At 37.5% G+C, this 22,376-nt stretch overlaps 1 protein-coding gene across 1 annotated transcript in view; it reads right to left on the reverse strand.

The window, feature by feature from the left end:
- Positions 1–557: 557 nt before the first annotated feature.
- LRRC8C (leucine rich repeat containing 8 family, member C) overlaps positions 558–22,376 on the reverse strand; it is an 87,653-nt gene continuing 65,834 nt past the window's right edge. The window contains exon 3 of the mRNA XM_012661154.1: positions 558–3,022. Coding sequence (XP_012516608.1) covers positions 749–3,022 — 2,274 coding nt within the window. The 3' untranslated portion in view covers positions 558–748. The remainder of the gene's footprint in view (positions 3,023–22,376) is intronic.

The following is a 22,376-nucleotide window of genomic DNA, read 5'->3' on the forward strand; positions in this document are numbered from 1 at the left end:
TATTTAAAAAATACTGGTAAAAATGCAAATCAGTTAAATTATAAATGACCAATTCAAGCATGCCAACCACTAAAGATTATTTTCTTCACCCAATTACAAAAGTCTTGCCTAAAGGATAACTATAGATGTCAGGTATATGAAATAACACAATTTACGGGTTCTGTTGGAGGCAGGGGGAAAATTCAAAAATAATACTCTGTGACAATGCACTTATGTGAAGTTATACTCCAGAGAAGTGTTTTCTGTAGAATGAAGGACTTGGCCAGTAAAGAAGGCAGCTGGTATTAAAACAACTAGCACAGATGCCTTGGTATACACACAATGAAAACACAAAAATGAGGACCCTACACAGGTGTAAACAAGCTAAAAATGACCCTGGCAAAATATCTCCCTCTATTTAAAAAAAATGCCCAAAGCATGCAACTTACAATTCCCTCCCTTTCGCAAGAATGAACTGAAAAACAAAAACGAAAACAAAAAACAGATGGAACCATCTGTTTCTATCAGTAGAAAACAATAATAGATATTAGGTTCCAAGACAAACAAAACTTAAAATATTAATATTGAAAAAATACAATTAAATTTTTATTAAAAAATACATACTCCTTACTCAATCTTTGTGTACATTTTGTTTTGTGTGGGTAAAGAAAAAAAATAAAAATAAAATAGGAAAAGCATTAAGACTACCTAATTATTCATACTGTATTTGGTAGAAGCGTGTTTCAGTCAAACTTTAAAGAAAAATAAGTTATTCTGTTTTCATTTGCTCCCGGACATCAGAAGGCAGAGTTTCAAACAGAGCGTCTTCCACAACTAAACCAGCTCTCTTCAGAGCCCGACAGTCGCCCAGTTCAGGAGGGAGGATTTCAAAGTGATTGCCTTTTACATCTAAGTAGGAAAGAGATAGTAAATTTCCAATTTTCGGTGAAAGTACAGATAGGCTGTTTTTCCCAATCTTCAGAGTTTTAAGTTTCTTGCAGAAGTAGAGTTCATCAGGAAGGCTTTCCACTTTGTTACAAGTGATGGAAAAATACTGTAAACTTTGTAGAACTCCGATTTCAGGTGGGATAAATCGAATGTCATTGTAGGATAAGTCCAAGTATCGGATCTTGTTGCACAGGAAGAGGTGGGAAGGCAGCACCTCTATTTTATTATGACTAAAGGACAGACGTTCCAAGCTGGTGAGTTTCTTTATATGCTCCGGGATATAGGTGATGCTGTTATGCCACAGTTTTAGCACTGTCAACTTCCTCAAGTGCTGAAAGCTAACAATTTCTTCTATAGATTTCAGATTATTTTCCTTCAGGTCCAATTCCTGGAGGCTGAGCAGGCTGAAGACAGCGTGAGGAATGCGCTCCAGGTCACAGTGGACCAGTTCCAGCTCCGTCAGATTGGTCATTTTCTTTAAGTTGTTGAGCATGACCAGCTTGGTGCCATCATTATGTATGCACATCTTCTGGAGATGGCTGGAAACATCAACCACTGCCTGAGGGATTTTGGCAACGTTGCTTTTGATAGAGAGAATTTTAAGGCTTTTGAGATCCCGCAGAGACTCAAGGGTGATGTTTTTGGAAATATCATGACTCAGAGAGCCAACCAAGTAGAGCTCTTCCAGATTCCGCAGTCCATACATCCAGGGGGGCAGCTCCCTCATGTCATCAAACTTGACGCTCAAGACCTTGAGGTTTTCCTTCAGGAAAGAGAGAGCTGCACTGTGGATTTTGACAGAGCACTGGTGTAGGGAGAGCTCTTGGAGATTGTCGAGTTGCGCAATGGTGGCTGGTATCATTACGTTCTTAATGATTTCAAGTTTTAGAGACTGCAACTCTGTGATTTCAAAAACTGTGTCTGGAAGGCCAGAGAGCATGATAAGAGGCAATTCCAGTCGATTATGGGCATTTGTCTGTAGCTTCTGCCTCAGTTTATCGGGAGTCCACTCATTATTTAAGTTCAGCTGCTTTAATTTATTTTCACTGACTTCAGACAGGAACACTGCAAATCTCTTGGAATAGAGAGGGTCATATTGATCTATCATATGAAGCATAAAAGCAAAATCATTTTTCACATCTGGAATATCATCGATCCCAGTTTCCTGCCGGACATACTCAAAAGAATATTCCCTTAGAGAACGGTAGAACAGCCAGTATAAGGTATAAAGGCACGTCAATCCATAGATACTTACAAAGCACAGGTAGCAAAATGAGAGTTTTGAGAACAAGTGTGCCATGGTATGATTGCAAGAAAAGTTTTTATATCCAGTCATGTCCTGAATGTCAACATTACAGTCCACTGTAAACTGGACTTCGGGAACCAGAGCACTATTATATGCAATGATGATCAGGAATTTGATAACCTTAAGTACAGTCTGGCGAACATACATGGCATATAGAATATCACCTTCTTCTACATGCAGCCTGAACTTCTTCACCTTCTCAAATAAGGCCTTCGCTTGCTCACCTTCCTTTTTATCCAGAGCCCCTGCAGTGGATTTGTCAACCACAAACTTCTCAGGAATTGACTTCAGAGACTGAGAGTTGACTAGGCTGCCTTCTGGACCAGACTGGATGGTGTTGGACTTGCTCATGTTGTTCTTCCTATTGTCTTTTTCTTCCGAGTCCTCCCCAGACACTTCAGATAGAGCCCGTGTGGTCCAAGGAGAGTCAAAACACTTCCCCAGGATGGAGATGAAGTGTTCTATTTTGGAGCTGGAACCAGGGAATTTAAACCAAAAGTTACTGCAGAGCATGAAGACCAAGGTATGGATGAGAACAAGGTAAGGGAAGTACTTGGCATACCAGTGGAGGGCTCGCTCATAACACATTTGGTTTATAAAACTGTACTGCTGAAGGTCCAAATCTGTCTTCAGTCCTTTCATCTCCACAGTGACGGGGTTAGTAGGAGATGGTTTAGGTGCAGGCAGTGGGGTGGTACTGGCAACCGCTTGAGACACATTCGAAATGGAAGAGTGGTTCTGAGCAGGCTGCACTCTTTTCGGAAGGCAGATTATCTTGTCTTGCATGACCTGAAACACAGAAATAATATTTTCAAATTATATTACTCAAAGAGCTTTCATAATGTCATTAGTGCACAGAAAGCAGCAATAACATCCAATAAATGTCCATTTCCTTTGCCTGGAAAATACCATGTTCAATTCCAGCACCAAGATTTTATTCTTAGCCCCCATGCTGGAAAAATGAAATATCTGACTTTCTTCATCATGTCTAAGTTATAACACAAAACAGCAGTTTTGTCAGGTCACAGAACAATTCACAACAGAGTAAATATTCAGAGAACATTCATGTGTGTTTTGAAAATAGCATTTCTTGTCTCACCAGAGCCTGGAAGAATCAGTTATTGGTCTGGGAAGTATATCACCTTATCAGACTTAAACTTGAATTGGATGTCCCCCAAGATTATAGCAGTTTGTGTGTGAGAAGTAAAAGGATTGGAAGGAGGAAACCTGAAAGAAAATCCTGTCTTTATTGTTTTCCCTTTTCTTTCTACCCATATCCAGAATATATGCATAGATCAACATGAGTGGCTTTAATATAATGGGGATTTTACTGAGCTTTCAGAGAAAAACATTTCTTTAGAGAGAGAGAGAGAGAGAGAGAGAGAGAGAATATAGAAGTGTTTAACAGTAAAATAATTGTTTCTAAATTTGCTAGATATGCACATAATATATTACATTGAGAACCACTATCCTTCTACCAATGCTTCAATTTTTTGAAAAGAATATTAAGCCATAATGATGTCCAGCAGACTCACAAGATTGCAATTTGGGAAGGAGAAAATGTAGCCTCTCTGAAGATGAGGTAGAATGAGGCAGAATATACCTTGAATCAACCTGGAGGAATCATGCCCAGGAAGAGCCCCATGTAAGGTGGAACTATAAACAAAAAGTTCAACGGAAGGATAATAACCAGGGAATATATGGCAATGACATATGGAATTAATAACACAGGGAAAGTTTATTTGTACCTTAAAATGTCAAATGGCTAGAAATCCATAGTGTTTGGTGATTCTGCAACAGCAAATTGTTTAATGATTGTGCAGCATCAAAGCCCTTTACATTGATTGTAGAAGTAGAAACGGAACCCACTGCAAAGTGGACTGCTACGGCATTGTAATGTGACCATAAGCGGGTAACAAGGGAACTAGCAACCCACCACACAGAAGCACGAGGTTGACAATGGAATGAAGCACCCAACACTTTGTAAAGTGACTGGTACATGAGAGACCACCAGTATATGTTTGTTGAGAAAGTGAATGAATCCAGAACTGCCACTACTCCTTCCAGTTTGGGGTTCTGTTGGTCTGGAGGTGAAAGACACCTCACCTAGGGATGAAGATGGTGGTTATAGTGATGACAGCGGTAAACTTCTGTTGTGCTTAATATGCAACTGACACTATTCTCATAATGTCATGGGTATTGATTCTTTTAATTGCTGTCTAAATTCTTATTAATAATTAATATTCTTATTATTCCCATTTTACAGATGAGAAGACTGAGGCATGGACTCAGGTTAAGTTATTTGCCTAATGTCCTCCATCCCAGGACCACCTGAACCCACAGCCCACATTCTTATTTTATTTTACTGAATGTCTAGGATTAAACCAAAAGGACACCAATTTGACTTTATTCTAAATAACAAGTTATCTGACACAAATAAGTCAGATCTCAGGGAAAAAGTTTGCTGTTTCTCATGTCCTATGCAGATAATAAGAAATGAGGTTAGGTGAGGAGAGAATGTTTCACTCCAAGATTTATAAAGCCCTGTCCTGGAAGATAAATCGGGAAACTATTTACTATTTAAATAAAAAGAATTCAGGGAAGAACAACAAATGCAATTCTATTTAGAGGGTACAGAGATGTGAGAACTGAGCTGTGGTCTTCAAACATTTTTATTACTTACCTATATCAGAGAGAAAAGGTTGAGTATGCCCATCTAGTATATGTATGTCTACTTATAATTACTATATATCCTTATCAATCAATATGTCAAATATTATAAAAGCTATTTCTTTAAGTTTAAAATACATATAAATAAAATTTTCATTTTTATGTCACATTTCAATGGAGCATCTGTCATATTTCTTGGGGGCTGAACACCCTACTTTGGAAACCTCTGGAATACCAAACAGTAGGAGAAAGCCTAAACTAATGCCAGAATATCTTGAAGGAATGTTAAAGAGAAGCAACTAAGAACTTCAGTGTTTGGGATCATGTTCCATGTGCTTTCCCATTCATGGTTTAATTTAATGTTCCAACAACCTGTGAAATAGGCACAGGGTGGGGGTTGGAGACCAGCAGGGAAAAGGAATGTGCTTCTGTGAGCACATTCCCCAAGGTGATACCTTAAACTAATATGTTAATATGTTAATGATGTGATGAAAAGAAGAGTAAGTGTAAAACCAAGATTAATTAGAAGGTAAAAAGGCAGGCACCTTCTTAAAAGTGCTAAGTCCCTGCCAAGCAACCAGGTGGGCCCCAGTACTGTCTCCTTGTCCAGGCCCTCCCCCAGGCTTGCTCCTTGTGGCAGAGGACAGTAGACTTTGGGAACTTGGCTGCTGTATAGGATTTCAGGTTATGCACTATACCAGGGTGCCCGGGTACAAGCTGTAAGCTAAAATCTAGCTTGCTCACCTCTCACTCAACCGTGTGCAAACACACAGTTAGGTATACCTTTTCTTATTTTACACAAAAACATCTGATTGTCTGAGGTCTGCCATGCTGGGGAGGTAGGTCACATTCTCTCCATTCTACAGAAGAAAGTGACCAGATTCAGAAAATTTAAGTGACCTACACAAGTTCACACAGCTAGGAAATGGCAGAACAGGAACTGAAACCTCTGTTTGTTTCCAGCTTAGTGTTCTTCCATTCCTCCCCCGCCCCCTTTCTTCTCATTTCACCAAGATTCTGCTAGGATGGCTGGGCAGTAGGAGGGTAGTACACAGTCTCCAGAAGTTCCTTTCAGTCTTCTGATTTTATGTTTCTCTTTCAGTCTTTGTGAAGATAAGGTTTTGAAATGTGCCTACTCAAATCCCAGGAGGATAAAGACAACTATCTATTTTCCAAAAGTGGTTCATCACTCAGCAATAAGCACTTAGCAGAAATAAAAAATACTGGAATTTAGTCATTAAGAACAGTAGCTGATGTTGCTGAGGGAACATATCATAAAAAGACCCCAGCAGAGAGGCAGCTCCAAGTAGAATTCCAAAAGAATGTGAGACCAGGTTGCCTAATACAGGACTACAAAAAGAAACAGCCAGGGTAAGGAGTCCAAGAGTATGAAGACTTAAACAGTAAAATAGCTAAAGGAGAGAGGTAGTTATCTCCATGTTTAATAGAAACAGTGTTTCTTCATGTCCTACAGAGACAGAAAAAAAAAAAATAGAAACAGTGTCTCTGAACACTGCAACATTGGGAAGAACTGGGAGAAGGATCAGTATTTTCAAAGGTATACTCAGAAAGAAACAGAAAAAAATAAGGCAGACAGGCTTTTTTTTTTTTTTTTAAAGGTAAAGAGTGTTTTTGCCCTATCTTTGTAAATAACAGCAGCCTGTAATAACTTGGAAGTTTTTGTTTCATCTTTTCTGCCCTTTTCAGAAGTTTGCCTAGTTAAACCTACACTTTACTTCTCTTTACCTTTACCCAGTAACTTAAAGTTCAGGGTGCAAAACAAGCCTTAAACAAAGGCTGAAAAACAAATTTCAACAGAATAATTATAGGGTTCCAGGCTGCTGGTGCAACACTAAGAAAGTGCTTTAGGTGTGGGCGTCCCCAGCCCCATCAGCTCTACAGAGCCCTCAGGTTCAGGTCATCCCCAACGTGCTGGCATGCCGTGTGTGTGTGTGTGTGTGTGTGTGTGTGTGTGTGTGTGTGTGCGCGCCCCCACCCCCCCAACATACTATCCCTTTTATGTGTGAATTTTGTAGAAATCACAGCAATTTCATGATTGGATCAAAATTGTATAGACAGGGAAAGACTGCATGGAACAGGTAAAAATCTATAATCTACACAATTTCCATGGAAACAGAAACTGGGACTGTGAGAACCTTACCCTTCTAGGAATTTGACAAAACTGGGAGAGGGCACTGGACTGGGTGGGATTTGACCTGACGGCCTCTAGATCTTTAGGAATCGCATCTACGGTACAAAAGTGTATAAATGCTCCTCAAGGCTTTCCAGTTAAAAGTCCCTGCAGAAAAAAAAATGTTCATGTAAAATTGTTCCATGACTGTGATAATATCTATGTACTACTTTAGGAGAAGAAACCCAAGAGATGCAGGCATTGGAGAAATGGGCTCACTAAAATTTAGATTCTTGAATTCTCATCTGCATATAATCATGCTGAGAAAACATAACGGCTGTTTTTGAAAAGAAAAAAAGTATCTTGAAGACCCTCCATTCTAAAGTCAATGAAATAAACTGAATTTCTTGCTTTTGCTTTCTAGGGGCAGGGGCGTGTTTTCAGGGGAAATGCAAAGTAAAAATTCAAATTTCCTTAAAAAAGTAAACAACCCATCCAAATCTACCCTGAAATGCTGCTAAAACCTAGGAAGAGAATCAAATATACTTAAAATTGTAATTATCAAATTTATACCATCAGAGAGATGCTTTTATTCTCCTTAGAGACAGGGTCTCACTCTGTCACCCAGGTGGGAGTGAAGGAGTCTTGAACTCCTAGGCTCAAATGATCCTCCTGCCTCAGCCTTCAGAGTAGCTGGGACTACAGGTGACTGCCACCACCCCTGGCTAATTTTTTTAATTTTTTGTAGAGATGGGATCTAGTTATGTTGCTCAGGTTGGTCTCCAACTCCTGAGATCAAATGATCCTCCCTCCTCGGCCTCCCAAAGTGCTGGGATTACAGGCTTGGGTGACCGCGCCTGGTCCTGTCTTTTCTTTTTAACACAGAAGCTAGAGTTCTCCCTTTCCCTATTCCACTGCCATTCCTTAGGGTCCCAGTAAGTTTGTGTATACTGTTCCAGATGTATATCTGTGCATTTACATACATATGATATGTAAAAAAATAGGATCTTACTATATGTATTGTTTCTGCACCTTGAGTTTTTCACTTTCATAGTATGTCTTGGAGACATTAACACACCAGCACCTGGAGATCTACTTCATTCTAAGTGCCACGGAATTACACACTATAGATGTGCTATAATTTACTAAGGACATTCCATGATGATGTGCATGTAGACAATTTTGCTATTAAAAAACATGTCAGTCTCAAAAGATTACATACTATCTGATTTTACATGGCATTCTGAAAAACAAGACAGAGAACAGATAGGGATATGTTAATAGAACAGATCAGAGGTTAACGGTTGGGGTGTTCCCTGCAAAATCAGCACGAGACAGTAATTTCCCCCCAGTATTTAACCCTTGGGGTGCTGAGATTGTTCTGTATCCTATTTGTGGTGGTGGTTACAAGAATCTATGCATGTTTTAAAATTCAAATATATACCTTGTTTAGATAAAGAGTGCATCTTGAAGATAGGAGGGCTAAATGCTGTATAATATTAACATTTTTCCACCGACTTTTTTTCTGGTATTTTCATGTTATATTATCTTTTGATCTCTATTTTTCACCTTTTGCGGTGTTTTTTTTTAGGTGTCTGCCTTATGAATTTTTACAAATTTAAATCAATCACCTTTTTCTTTTTACAAGTGAACTTAATACATTACATTATTTAGCTCACTCATATTTGGACATTTGGACTTATTTCTAGATTTTAGAGTTTTATTTATACTCTTTCCTCCTCCTTCCTGCCTTCTCCCACATGTTAATAACTTTTTCCATATCTCCTATTTCTGCCCTCCCTCAGCTAGTTAGGAAGATGTAGACTGTATTTTTATTTTTCTACAGGTTATCTATCTCATTTCTTAAAATGTACGATTAGAAGAAGTTTTTTTAGTATCTCTATGCCCCTCCCAAAAATGTTTCAACTACCCACTAAACTACCCCATTTTGTTGTTCCCATAGTTTGCTTTAGCTTTATTTTGAGACACACATTTTTATAATCTGTAGTTAATTGTGATTGTTTATATATTTATTAAATTATATGTTACCAGTTCTCTTAGATCCTATATGTTCCCCCGGGTTCATTTTCCTTTTGATTTTCCTTAATATCTCTTAATAAGGGTCTGTGGGTGGGAAATCCATATACCTGGTATATCTAAAAATGTCTGTATTGCTTTCATTCTTGAATAATAATTTGGTAAGTTATGAAATTCTGTGTTGACAGTAATTTCCCCCCAAGTATTTAAAAATATTATTCTATTTTCCCTGGCCTATATTTTTGTCCTAGTGAGAAGTGTCCTATCAGTTTGATTTTGTTCTTTAGTGGGAAATCTGTCTTTCTCTAAGGTAGCTTTAATATTTTACCATTAATCCCAGATTTTTACATTTTCACTTTAATTTCGAAGGTATGTGGATTAATCCTGCTCCATACCTGGAACTAAGGACTTGACTTTCTTCAATTCTGGAAACTTTTAGCCAATATTTCTTCAAATATTGCTTCAAAAATGGCTCCACCATTTCTTCCACTTTCTTCTACAACTCTTGTTTAATTCATTACTTCTTGGTAGAAGCTATGTCTTAATCGCTTTGACCACTCTAAATATATTTATTTTAAATTCATTGTCAGCTGTTTCAAAACTTAATTTCATCCTGAGTGAATCAGTATTCAATTGCTAATTTTGTTTTTTTATTTGTAATCCTCTGCATTTTATTTTATGCATTAATTTTTTATTTGAATAGATTTAGGCGATACAAGTGTTTTTTGTTATATGGATGAATTGTATAATGCTGAAGTCAGGGCTTTTACTGTACCCATCACCAGAATAGTGTACATTGTACTTGATGGGTAATTTTTTATCCCTCCCCTCTTCTCCCTTCTTAGATTCAAATATCCATTGCACCACTTTATGAGCATATATACCCACTATTTAGCTCCTATTTATAAGTGAGAATATGTGGTATCTGTCTTTTGATTCCTAAGATACTTCATGCAGGATAATGGTCTCTAGTTCCATCCAAGTTGTTGCAAAAGACATTATTTCATTCCTCTTTATGGCTGACCAGTATATATATAAAAATCACATTTTCTTTATCCACTTATCAGTTGATGGACACTTAGGTTGATTGTATATCTTTGCAATTGTAAATTGTGCTGCAATAAACATTTGGGTGCAGGTGTATTTTTTTATATAATGACTTCTTTTCCTTTGGGTAGATACTCAAAGTAGTGGGATTGCTGGATTGAATGGTAGGTGTACTTTTAGTTTTTAGAGGAATCTTCATACTGTTTTCCATAGAGGTTGTACTAATTTGCAGTCTCACCAACAGTGTATAAGTGTTCCCTTTTTACAACATCTATGCCAACATCTATTGTTTTCTGGCTTATTAATAATGGCCATTCTGACAGGGGTAAGGCGGTAACTCATTGTGGTTTTAATTTGCATTTCCCTGATGATTAGTGATGTTGAGTATTTTTCATGTTTGTTAGGAATTTGTAAGAAATCATAGATGACATAGACGAATGGAAACACACAGCATGCTCACGGACCAGAAGACTCAATATTGTTAAAATGTCCATGCTGCCCAAAGTGATTTACAGATTCAATTCAATTCCCATCAAAACACAAATGTCATTTTTCATAGAATTAGGAAAAAAAATCCTAAATTTCACAAGAATGAAAAAAGAGCCCGAATAGCCAAAGCAATCCTAAGCAAAAAGAACAAATTTGGAGGCATCACATTACCTTACTTCAAATTGTACTACAAGGTTATAGTAACCAAAACAGCAGGGTACCGCTATAAAGGTAGACATATAAATCAATGGAACAGAATAGAGAACCCAGAAATAAAATCATATAGCTACAACCAACTGATTTTTGATAAAGCAGACAAAAATATACACTGAGGAAAGGGCGCCCTATTCAATAAGTGGTTCTGGGAAAACTGGATAGTCACATGCAGAAGAATGAAACTGGATCCCTTTTTCTTACCATAGACAAAAATTAAATTAAGATGGATTAAAGACTTAAATGTAAGACCTGAAATCATAAAAATCCTAAAAGAAAACACAGGAAAAACTCTTCTGGACATTGGTCTAGGCAAAGAATTTATGACTAAGATCCCCAAAGCAAATACAGCAACAACAAAAATATGTAAATAGGACTTAATTAAACTAAAAAGTTTCTGCACAGCAAAGGAAATAACCAAGAGAGTACATAAACAACCTACAGAATGGGAGAAAATACTTGCAGACTATACATCTGACAAAGGGCTAATATCCAGAATCTACAAAGAACTCAAATCAGCAATAAATAAATAAATAAATAACCCCATTGAAAAGTGGGCAAAAGACATGAACAGACTTCTGAGAGATACAAATTTTGTTAAAGCCTTTCTTAACATAGCATTCTTCATGTGTTCTCGGTGGTAGATGAAGTCTGAGTAGGAGGTTGCTATCTACTGTTTCTGTCAATTGTACTTTTGTGGTTTCCTGCACCCAGCCACCCAGTCCACCATTAGGCCTTATCATGGTGTTCTGATGTTCCACTGTGATGTCAAGATCTCACAGATCCAGTCAGGGAGACAGTGGGTAGGCTGACTCAGTTCCTGCTTGGGAGCCATCCTGGATGTACAGTTTCCTCGGAAGCACTAGCTCTAGCATCTAGCTAATCACCATTCGTTTCAGCTTCCTTTTGGCACTGGGAGACTTTGGCTTCAAACAGTGACCAGGCTCAATCTCTTATCTTGCTTGGTGCATTTATAGTTCCTTTATTGGCAGGAGCTGAGCTCCTGGCTGCTATTGCTTAGCTTTGGACAACAGCCCAGCAATTGATTCAGCCTCACTCAGTATTCCATTTGTGCTCCACAGAAATGTTCATCTTATTTTTGAGTCCACGCATGCATTTTTTTAATCTCTTTTTATATTTTATCTATCATGATGATATGCATTAAACAGAAGTGTTTTAAAGTGTAATACTTGCTTTACCATCTTTTCCAGAAGTGTGTATGTGTATATTTTAACATAAAAATTAGTTGAGACAAACTAACATTATGAAGCATTGGGTTGCTTGGGTAGTGCTCAAACTTAACAACGTCAAATTCCCTCTCCACTAAAAAAGATAGAATTTCTTTCTTTCTTCCTTTTTTTTTTTTTGAGACAGAGTCTTGCTCTGTTGCCCTGGCTAGAGTACCGTGGCCTCAGCCTAGCTCACAGCAACTTCAAACTCCTGGGCTTAAGCAATCCTTCTGCCTCAGCCTCCCAAGTAGCTGGGACTACAGGCATGCGCCACCATGCCCAGCTAATTTTTTCTATATATATTTTTAGTTGTCCAGCTAATTTCTTTCTATTTTTAGTAGAGATGGGGTCTCGCTCTTGTTCAGGCTGATCTCTAATGCCTGATCTCTAATTCCACCTTGGCCTCCCAGAGTGCTAGGATTACAGGCGTGAGCCACCACGCCCGGCCGGTAGAATTTCTTTACACACCTCCCACCAACAGAATACAAGAATACTTATTTTCCTACTTCCTCATCAATAAAGTCCATTATTCTTTTTCTATAAACTAGAACCCCAAAATTATTTTTCCAGTTTGGACTTTAAATCATAGTTATGACTATATTATCACAGAAAAAAGAAGTAAATGAGAAAATTTTCAATGGACGATAAACCAGATAGCATCATTCCAACATGTTAACTTCTGATCCAGATTCTTGTGGGTTCCAGATTTAGCTTGTGGATTATTCTTTAAAAAGAGAGTGCTTTAACTTACCAAGTTTGATCTGAACAAGTACAGTGGAGCCACAAAAAGGCAGCTGGACCAATATAAAGGTTATTAACTTTATCCTTCACCCTCCCTCTACCCCATAGATTCAAATACAGCTGATACCAAGGGGTTCTACTCTCAAGCTGATCTTTCAGACTTGCCGCTTGTTAGGACAAATCAAGTTTTCTTTTTTGAGCTAAGAATGATGTAGCAAGAAATATATCCCCAAAACGTATTCCCCAGGGCTTATTCAGAGATACTAAGGACAGATTAAACTAAAACTTACTGAATAGATATGCTAAGCACCATAAGAAAATCAAAGAGGCATAACCAGTATTTGCTACTCTAAAAGCACTTGCAATCTTGTTGGAGAAACACTAATAGCCATATGAAAAGTCAAACAAGAGCGCAAATAAGGCAGTATGTACACCAAGTGAATGGTGGGGTAAGTACAGTAAGAGCTTAGGCTTGGAGTAAGCAGGGAAGGCTTCATGGAATAGGAGTAACTTCATTTGGGACTTGAAGCTACTAGGTCAGAACCTTGTGGGTTCCAGAGATAGAAGCAAAAGGTTGCATTTGGGGAGAGGGGAAAAAAGACTGAAAAAATGGATGGTCACTCTTCCTTTCTGAGATAGATCCATTCCTCCTAAAGGTATGGAAATAGAAGGGAAGGGCATTAACTTTCATTCACTAAGTTACCAGTTAATATACAAACTTGATTAAGCATCATCAGTTAATATATAAACTTGACTAAGCACTTTCTCCAAGAAACAGGATGCTAGAGGACAAAAAAAGTACCCATCCTCCAAAGGCATGAGATTTACCCTCATCAATGATAGGATAACTCTGAAAATGCAGATTTTGTTTCAAAACTAACTACTGAAAATATTTTAAGTACAAAAGACTGCCAGTGAGAAAGAAAAGGACCTGAAAAGGCAGGGTAAATTGTTCTAAAGCGGTAAACATCTGAATGCTTTCATTCTTAGCAAAGGTATTACTCACAAGTCTTTTTATTCTTCAAGTTCACTACATGCGTGTTTGGGGGCAATCACCACTAGAGCACAAAAATAGACATCCATGAGAACCCCACATGCTGTGTCACTATCACCAGGACAAACAAGGTCCTTGTCTCCAGGGGAAATGGAAACACAAAACTGCAAGTGTGTGGCATCATTTCCTGCCTGCTGTGCATATGCTATCTTCTCTTTTTAAGACTTAAATTTTTCTGAGAAGTTTTATGTTCACAGTGAAATTGAGAGGGAGGTACAAAGGTTTCCCATACACTCTTTGCCCCTGCACATGCATAGTCTCCCCCATTATCACCATCTTCTACTACAGGGGTATATTTGTTACAATTGATGAACCTACACTGACATATCATAATCACTCAAAGCCCTCAGTTTACATTAGAGTTCACTCTTGGTGTTGTATGTGGGTTTGGACAAATGTATAATGACATGTATCTACCATTACAGTATCATACCAGGTAGTTCCACTGCTCTGAAAGTCCTCTGTGCTCTGCTTATTCATCTCTCCCACTTCTGTCCCCTCCAAGCAACCACTGATACTTTTACTGTGTCTATAATTTTGTCTTTTCCCGAATGTAACATAGTTGGAATTATATAGTAGGTATCCTTTTAAGATTAGCTTCTTTCACTTAGCAATACGCATTCAAAGTTCCCCCAAGTCTTTTCATGGCTTGAAAAGCTCACTTTTTTCAGACTGGGTAATATTCCTCTGTCTGGATCATCTCTTCCTTTTAATGGTGATGATGCTTAAAACTTACATGATGGCCAGGAAACAACACATTATGTACGGAGGAAGTTTAGACCCAGATAGTAAAGTGAGAAAAAAAATGTCTAAAGCAAATTGTCAAATTTTAAGGTGTTTATTAGTAAATATAAGGGCTGAATTAAAAAGTCTGTATTTATTGGTTGCTCATTTCCCCATCAACAATAGGAAAAGAAAAAAAAATACTCTGGTACCTCTGAGTCATGGAGTCCTTGGGAAAAAAATCCAAAGGATTGGAGGGATGAGTCCATTAAAACTTAGAATTTTGTAGCTCTTCAAAAAATGATGTTGGTATTTTAATGTGGATTACATTGAATCTGTAAATCATCTTGGGTGGTATAGACATTTTATGCTTTGTGGGGAATCAGAAAAGACCCCGAATAGCCAAAGCAACCTTAAGCAAAAAGAACAATTGGGAGGCATCACTTTACCAGACTTCAAGCTACACTGCAAGGCTATAGTAACCAAAACAGCACGGTACTGGCACAAGAGCAGAGATATAGATCAACGGATCAGAACAGAGAACTCAGATATAAAACCATCCTCATATTGCCATCTGATCTTTGACAAAGCAGACAAAACCATACACTGGGGAAAAGAATCTCTATTCAATAAATGGTGCTGGGAAAATTGGATAGCCACACATAGAAGACTGAAACAGGATCCACACTTCTCAACACTCACAAAAATTAATTCACGATGGATAACAGACTTAAACCTAAGGAAAGAAACTATAAGAATTCTAGAAGAAGAGGTTGGTAAAACTCTTCTAGATACCGGCCTAGGCAAAGAATTTATGAAGAAGACCCCAAAGGCAATCACAGCAACAACAAAGATAAATAAATGAGACCTGATTAAATTAAAAGGTTTCTGCACAGCCCAGGAAACAATCAATAGAGCAAACAGACAACCAACAGAATGGGAGAAAATATTTGCATGCCAAACATGCGATAAAGGAGTAATAAACAGAATCCACAAAGAACTCAAGCAAATCAGCAAGAAAACATCAAACAACCCCATAAAAATGTGGGCAAAAGACGTGAACAGAAGTTTTCAAAAGAAGATAGACTAATGGCCAATAAACATATGAAAAAATGCTCAACATCTCTTATCATCAGGTAAATGCAAATCAAAACCACAATGAGATGTCACCAAACTTCAGTGAGAATGGCTTTTATGAAAAAGTCTCAAAATAACAGATGCTGTTGTAGATGCAGAGAGAAGGGAACACTTATACATTGTTGGTGGGACTGCAAACTAGTACAACCTCTATGGAAATTAGTATGGAGATACCTCAAAGAATTAAAAGTAGACCTACCATTTGATTAAGCAATCCCACTACTGGGTATTTAACCAAAGGAAAAAAAGATATTTTGTCAAAAAGATACTTGCACTGGCATGGTTATAACATCACAATTCACAACTGCAAAGATGTGAAAACAACCCAAGTGCCCATCAACACATGAATGAATTAATAAAATGTGGTATATGTATACCATGGAGTACTACTCAGCCATAAAAAATGGTCAACTAATACCTCTTGTAACAACCTGGATGGAACTAGAGACCATCCTTCTAAGTGAGGTATAGCAAGAATGGAAAAACAAACACCACATGTACTCAATATTAAAATGGAACTAATTGATCAACACTCATGTGTACATATGTAGTAAAATTCAACAAAAATCAAGCAGATGGGAGAGGGGGAGGAGGGGATGGGTAAATTCACACCTAACAGGTACAATGCACACTATCTGGGTGATGGACACACTTATAACTTTGACTCAAATTGTACAAAAGCAATTCATGAAGCCAAAACATTTGGCTTTATGTACCCCATAATATTCTGGAAAAAAAACCTTGAATTTTGAATTTATGACTTTTCTCAGTGGTAAAGTATAACAGTACATTTTCTATACATTCCATTGATACATAATTAAAAACCAAACATCAAGCAAATCTTCTTGAGTTCTGCAAAATCAAAAATTTCTATGCTTGAGGAACACAAAATGCCATTATTCTGGTACAAGGATTAAACACTGAAAAAGCTAAAGCATAATTTCCTATGTCATTATTGTATAGAACAAATAATAGTATAAGGAACAATAAGCTCCTTAAAGGCAGGCCCTATGCTTTGATTTCATAGCCTGGCACAAAGTAGGTATGCAATAAATATTAGGTAAACAAACAAACAAAAAATAAACACTCTCCCCCAGCAAGGAGAACAAACCACAGAACCACAGCCATGGCAAGTGCACACATTCATACAATCAGATGCCAGTGAACATCTGGAAATATTTGGCTTCAAGCTACCTTCCTCTGAGATGAAACAATTCATTTTGCACATCCTACAAATTGCCAAGTGATACCAGCCTAGTGATTCTTACTAAAGCCAGAGAGTTAAATGCTAACTCATTTGAGATACACAAAGAGATTGCCAGATTTGGGAGGCACCATCCCTTTATTCCTATGTCAAAAAAGAAACCATCACATCTACATTAGGATCATCTCTACATTTTGATATTTTGCTTAATAAATATAATGCTCCTATAACTGTAAATACTGACACACTAACTTTTCTGAGAGTGAGGTAACAATACATACTATCAATGCTAATTTATTTAACCCCTGATTAGCCTCAAATAGACTTTCCAGACATCAAGGATGCTTTTATTTCCTGTATTTTAGTTGTATCTACATTGCATATTTTCCTCCATCTTCATTTGAAGAAAGCTGCTCCAGGACAAATAAGGAACTAGGAAAAAAAGTTTCAAAAAATGAAGAGGTGGGGTGAGATTAGAAGCAGTCTCCTTTCATTCTGCTTCATAGCATTTTTCTGTAAGCCATAAGGACATATGAATTAAGTGGAAAACATCCTTCTCAAAGTAAAACTATGTGAGAAAATTCATGGATATATAAAAGCTATGGATAAACATTAGGAACATATATTTTGATTTATAACAGAGAAAATTTGCTTCAGTTGTTTGAAGAATTTGAAATATTTATCTATAATTATGCTCTTAAAATAATATAGGAAAAGCTCTTTTTGAAGCAATGCCCAGGAACTGAAATCTTAGTTCTGTACTCAGATGACTTATCTCTAGACACCCTACAGTGTACTGATAAATCTGTGAGCAGGAGTGGGATAAAAGAAATTGGGGGAGTTCATAGAGAAATATAAATCTCTGGACTATCTTTAATGTATAAACAGCACAAAGATACAGATTTCTCAATACTAGAAGCATCCAAATAAACAAACAAAAAATTGTTCTAAAAGGATTTTTCAAAAATGATTACTTTAGAAATTTACTGTAATAATTGAAGAATAATTTGCTATAGTACTCAGTCAGTGAGATGGTGTCAACTGCCAGACTGTGTTTTTCCTATGTGGAGGAATAGATGGTATCCATTCATAAGAGAATGGCTGTAATTTGTTGTGACATCATAGATGGCTTGCAGTTAAGGCAGAGGTCATGGCAATTGTTAATCATTTTTGTGTGTTGGATAGTAAGCGAATTTTTTTCAGTTACTATGCTTTTTAGAAATTAAGATTATTTGGACTCCAGAAATACCATTAATTTGGATAAGATAGGTTCTATACACATTCCAGGCAAATTGATTTTTTAACATATAGGATGAATTTCATTTTGGCATTTTTCCTTTTTTCTGAATCTTCCAGATAATGGCTGATGTCTGGGGAGAACTCAGGATTCTTCTTTGTTTCTCATTTTTTTCTAGGAGAAAGAGGGCTAGTACAGATGGTAACTTTGAGGGAAAGTATTAAACCCTGGTGTCACAAGGGGTTGAGCCTCTGAGTTCAAGTGGCAGGGACTCTCCCTTGGGGTCAGTCTGTTTGGACTTTCTCTTTAGAGCTTCTGTTGGAAGTCATCATTTTGAAGTCTCTCTTCTTCCTTAAAACTGGTGTGATATGATAAGTCTAAAGCTGCCTCTCTTTTGGAAGCTGATGGTGCCTGGGAGGGCCTAAGGGGGACAGCTCAGACAAGCTTTACGGAGAATCCATAAGAAGTCAGTCTCTTTCCCCTCTTTTCTCTTCCCCCTCCTCTCTCCCTTTTGCCTCTTCTTTACCCAGATTCCCCTTTTCTTGACCTGAGCATGGCAGAGATTAAAGAGTAGAAAAATAAGCTAAGGAAGTTTCTTTCATTCCCTCTTCCCCTCTCTGGTCCAGGTATGCAGATTTTCAGAGCTTAGGCAAAGGAAGTCCTTGTGAATTATCTGAGGTCTGGCCTAGCTCACCAGGACACTAATAGTGAGGTTTGGGGCCAGAGCCTTAGCTTTAATTAAATGTTCTTTTGCCTGTTCTTGTCCTCTGTCTATGCCTACATAGTGCCTGCAAAGTCTTCTGGGAAAAGGAGGCAGGTAGCTATAGGAATTTGGGCATTTGGTCCTGGATCCTAGACCTCTCCCAATCTCTGTTTGCAAGAGACATAACTAACCATGCTTTTGACTATAGGGGGATGTCCCAGATGAAGAGGAGGTATTTTGAAGTCTATAGTTAAAGAGACTAAATATAATAAATTTCTATTTTACCATCATTTTCTTTTCACAATAAATCTGTGAAATGGAAGTGATGCCTATCCTGCTCATTTTATAAAACTGGGGCTCAGAAAAGCCATGTGTTTTACCTAAAATCACACTAAAAGCATATGGGAGAGTCCATGTTTTCTGCTTGAAGTTTTGGGGAAAGATTTAATTTTTTTATTAAAATTGACTTGATCTAGCTGAAATTATTTTAAAAAATCCAGGCTTTATACTTCTAGTAAGCATAAGAGGTTTCTTACAAGGTAAAATGATGCAGTTGACAGACTGTTTATTAGACAAAAAGTTTGTGGTTGATAGTACAGAGTTTCTAAAAATTTAAAATAAAGTGACTAAACAATACAATCATGCACACAAGTGTTCCAGAAGGGAATATTTCTACAACAGTGTCTCATCTTGCAATAAGCATTTTCTGAGTCTAATACCGAGTACCTATATTCTAAAATTTAACATCAACATCCCAACAATAAACTAATACATTTGAACTTAAGGTCATATAGCCCCAGCTTTGGGTATCAGTGCAAAGAATCTCACCAGCTTTTAAAAACTAAAATACCTTGAGTAGGGAGATGTCAATTCTATTTTAAAGGAGCTGATCCTAATATTACCGCTACTTCTAATACTTCTTCGGAAAGCTAATGTTTTGAACTTGCCATTACATGATGAAAAAAAAAGTCACTAAGGATGTTTAAAACACTTTATGCCTTTATTGGAAGTGCCACCAAAGAAATAACAACTGCTTTAGTAATTCATGTGGTCCCAGGTTCCAAGACACTGTAGAATTAAATTCTTGGTCCTAACCTTGAGAAGTTAGATGTAAAGCTGAACACTTAAATCTAAGACACCTAACATTCACGGGAGCACAAACGCTCCAGGACACTTGATGATACATGCTTGATTTGGGTCAATGCTTATCTCAAGCCTTAAAAGTGGACCCAAGCAAGAAAAAACTATAAGGGGCCACTCCCCTTGTGTTTTTTGTACCTTACATGCTGTCTTCTTCTGCTCCCTTGGGTGGACTGCTCCTCCTGCGGTAGCCACATGCCTCTCTCTCTCAGTTCTTTTGTTCTGCTCCAATGTCAACTTTTCAGAGAGCACTTCCTAGACCACCCTATTCTGAAGCAGAATCTCCCACATTCTCCTTACACTGCTTTGTTTTTTTCAAACTTATATCTGACATTGTATTTTAAATGCATTTGTTTGTTTCTTGGCAGGAATTGTTTGATTTTTATCACTGCCTGGAATTATTAATATGTAAAGAACAAATGGTTCTCATGACATGTGGATTTTTCTTGTAGTCTCCCCTCTACCGGGCCATTCAATTTCTGGAAGGGTATCTTCAATAATAGGAAACTCACTAATATGACGTTCCCAGAAAGTTCTTGACTTTTTGAAAGTTTGGGTCTGTATGAGCTAATATATTCCTTCCTAAAAGTTGTGCTGTTGGTTTTATTTGTTCTTCTAGTACATATGGGATAAGTTGAAGCCATTTAAACTTTTCACGTGGCAGCCCTTCAAGTATCTGCTGTCTGTTCTCATGTCCCCTTGAGTCTTCTCACCTTGAGGGTAAGCATACCTTCAGCCAGGCCTCATACAACGTTTTTGGTCCCTCTCCTCTACTGGTCACAGTCTTTCAAATTATGGTCAAAAATGCCCAGAAATAAATGTAATTCAAAGGTCTCAGGCCCTTTCCAAGCACATCAGATGCCCATGTACGTTAGCACATGGCTAAAATGTGCATTTATACTTCTTCATTCACTCATCCCTCCATTGCACACATGCATTCTTTTGAGCATTTACTGACATGTGCCTGCTGCTGATTTCCATTCTGGGGATACAGGGACGAAGCTGACAGATGAGGCCTGGCCTTATGGAGTTTATGTTCCTACATGTTAAGGGTAATTCTTCCAACTAGATTTTTGTTTTTTAAACAAAGGGATGATAAATCTTAGAGCTAATGATTTTCTCACTTGTGAAATTTAGAGTTAAAAATTTTCCTACTTGTAAAATATAATTGAAATATTTGCAAAGAGATTTAAAAGTTTACAAATGGAAAAAAGGATGAGATTTGAATAGAGCATCTGACTTACACCCTATAAAGGAAATTAGAAGACATCATAGAGTTGGGGTGACTGTGTGTGTGTGGGTGTGTTTGGTCGGGAGAGGGGAACCTCAGGAGCAGAGGGTTGAATTGTCCATGCTCCTCAATGAATAGTATAACATCAGCCATCAGTTTATGCAAAGCCTTGCCTTTCCTTCTTCTCCCCCTGCCCCTGCTTCCCTTTCACCCCACAGGCCATTCTAGTCCTCTCTACCATCATAAGCAAGCATTCTTTATATAAATTTTAGGAAAAGTTTATCAAAAAATTGAATTAGAATTTTATAAATATTGCTTTCAATTTATAAAGTAATTTGTGGGGACTACACATCTTTGTAATATCAATTCTGTGCCATCCAAGGACAGGAAATGTCTTTCCATTTATTTAAAATGCCTTTTATGTCATTTATGTCTTAGACATTCAAAAGTTTTTTATGAAGGTCTTCTATATTCTTAGCTTAGTTCCTAGACATTTTAGAGTTTTTGTGGCTATTTTAACTGATATCTTATTTTTTGTTAAATCTTTTTTCTTATTTTAAGATGTCAGGCTGCTACTTTATTTTAGGAGAAGAGTTCTAAGTCTATACATAGCAATGATTACATGGGAATAATGACTGTTCTATAAAGTTGAGCACTGGAAAGAATAGTTGTGCTCCTTTTGTATTTTATAAGCTTTTCTTTCTTTTTACTCCCTGAGAAAAGGAAAGCAGATCCCAGGACATTTATTGTACTCTTGCCCTATGAGGATTTGAAAGCTATTTCTTAAACCTCATTCTTAGGGCTGAGAAGAGCAAGAAGAGGGCAGGGCTGGTCGAGGGGCTCTATTCTCAGACATCACGAGCTTCCAATTTTGGGAGGGGTTCACCATCTCAGCTGTATTATTTTTTGTTAAATCTTTTAGTTGGTATGTGTCTTTCCAGTTGGGAGTATTTTATTTCATATTTTAAAAAGTACATACATCCCTTTGGAGCCCCAAAATTAAGTTCATAAACCAGTCATAGCACATCCAGTCCTTGACAAAGTAGCCCGATGAGAAAGAATCAACGAAAGAACACAGGAACCATGAAAGATCAGAAAGAAAAGCCACCTGCAAAAGAAAATATTCGATCTCCACCAACAGATACCAATGTACAGGA

The sequence above is a fragment of the Propithecus coquereli genome, unplaced genomic scaffold (genome assembly GCF_000956105.1).
Source record: "Propithecus coquereli isolate 6110/MARCELLA unplaced genomic scaffold, Pcoq_1.0 Scaffold7, whole genome shotgun sequence".
Classification (NCBI taxonomy): Eukaryota; Metazoa; Chordata; class Mammalia; order Primates; family Indriidae; genus Propithecus; species Propithecus coquereli.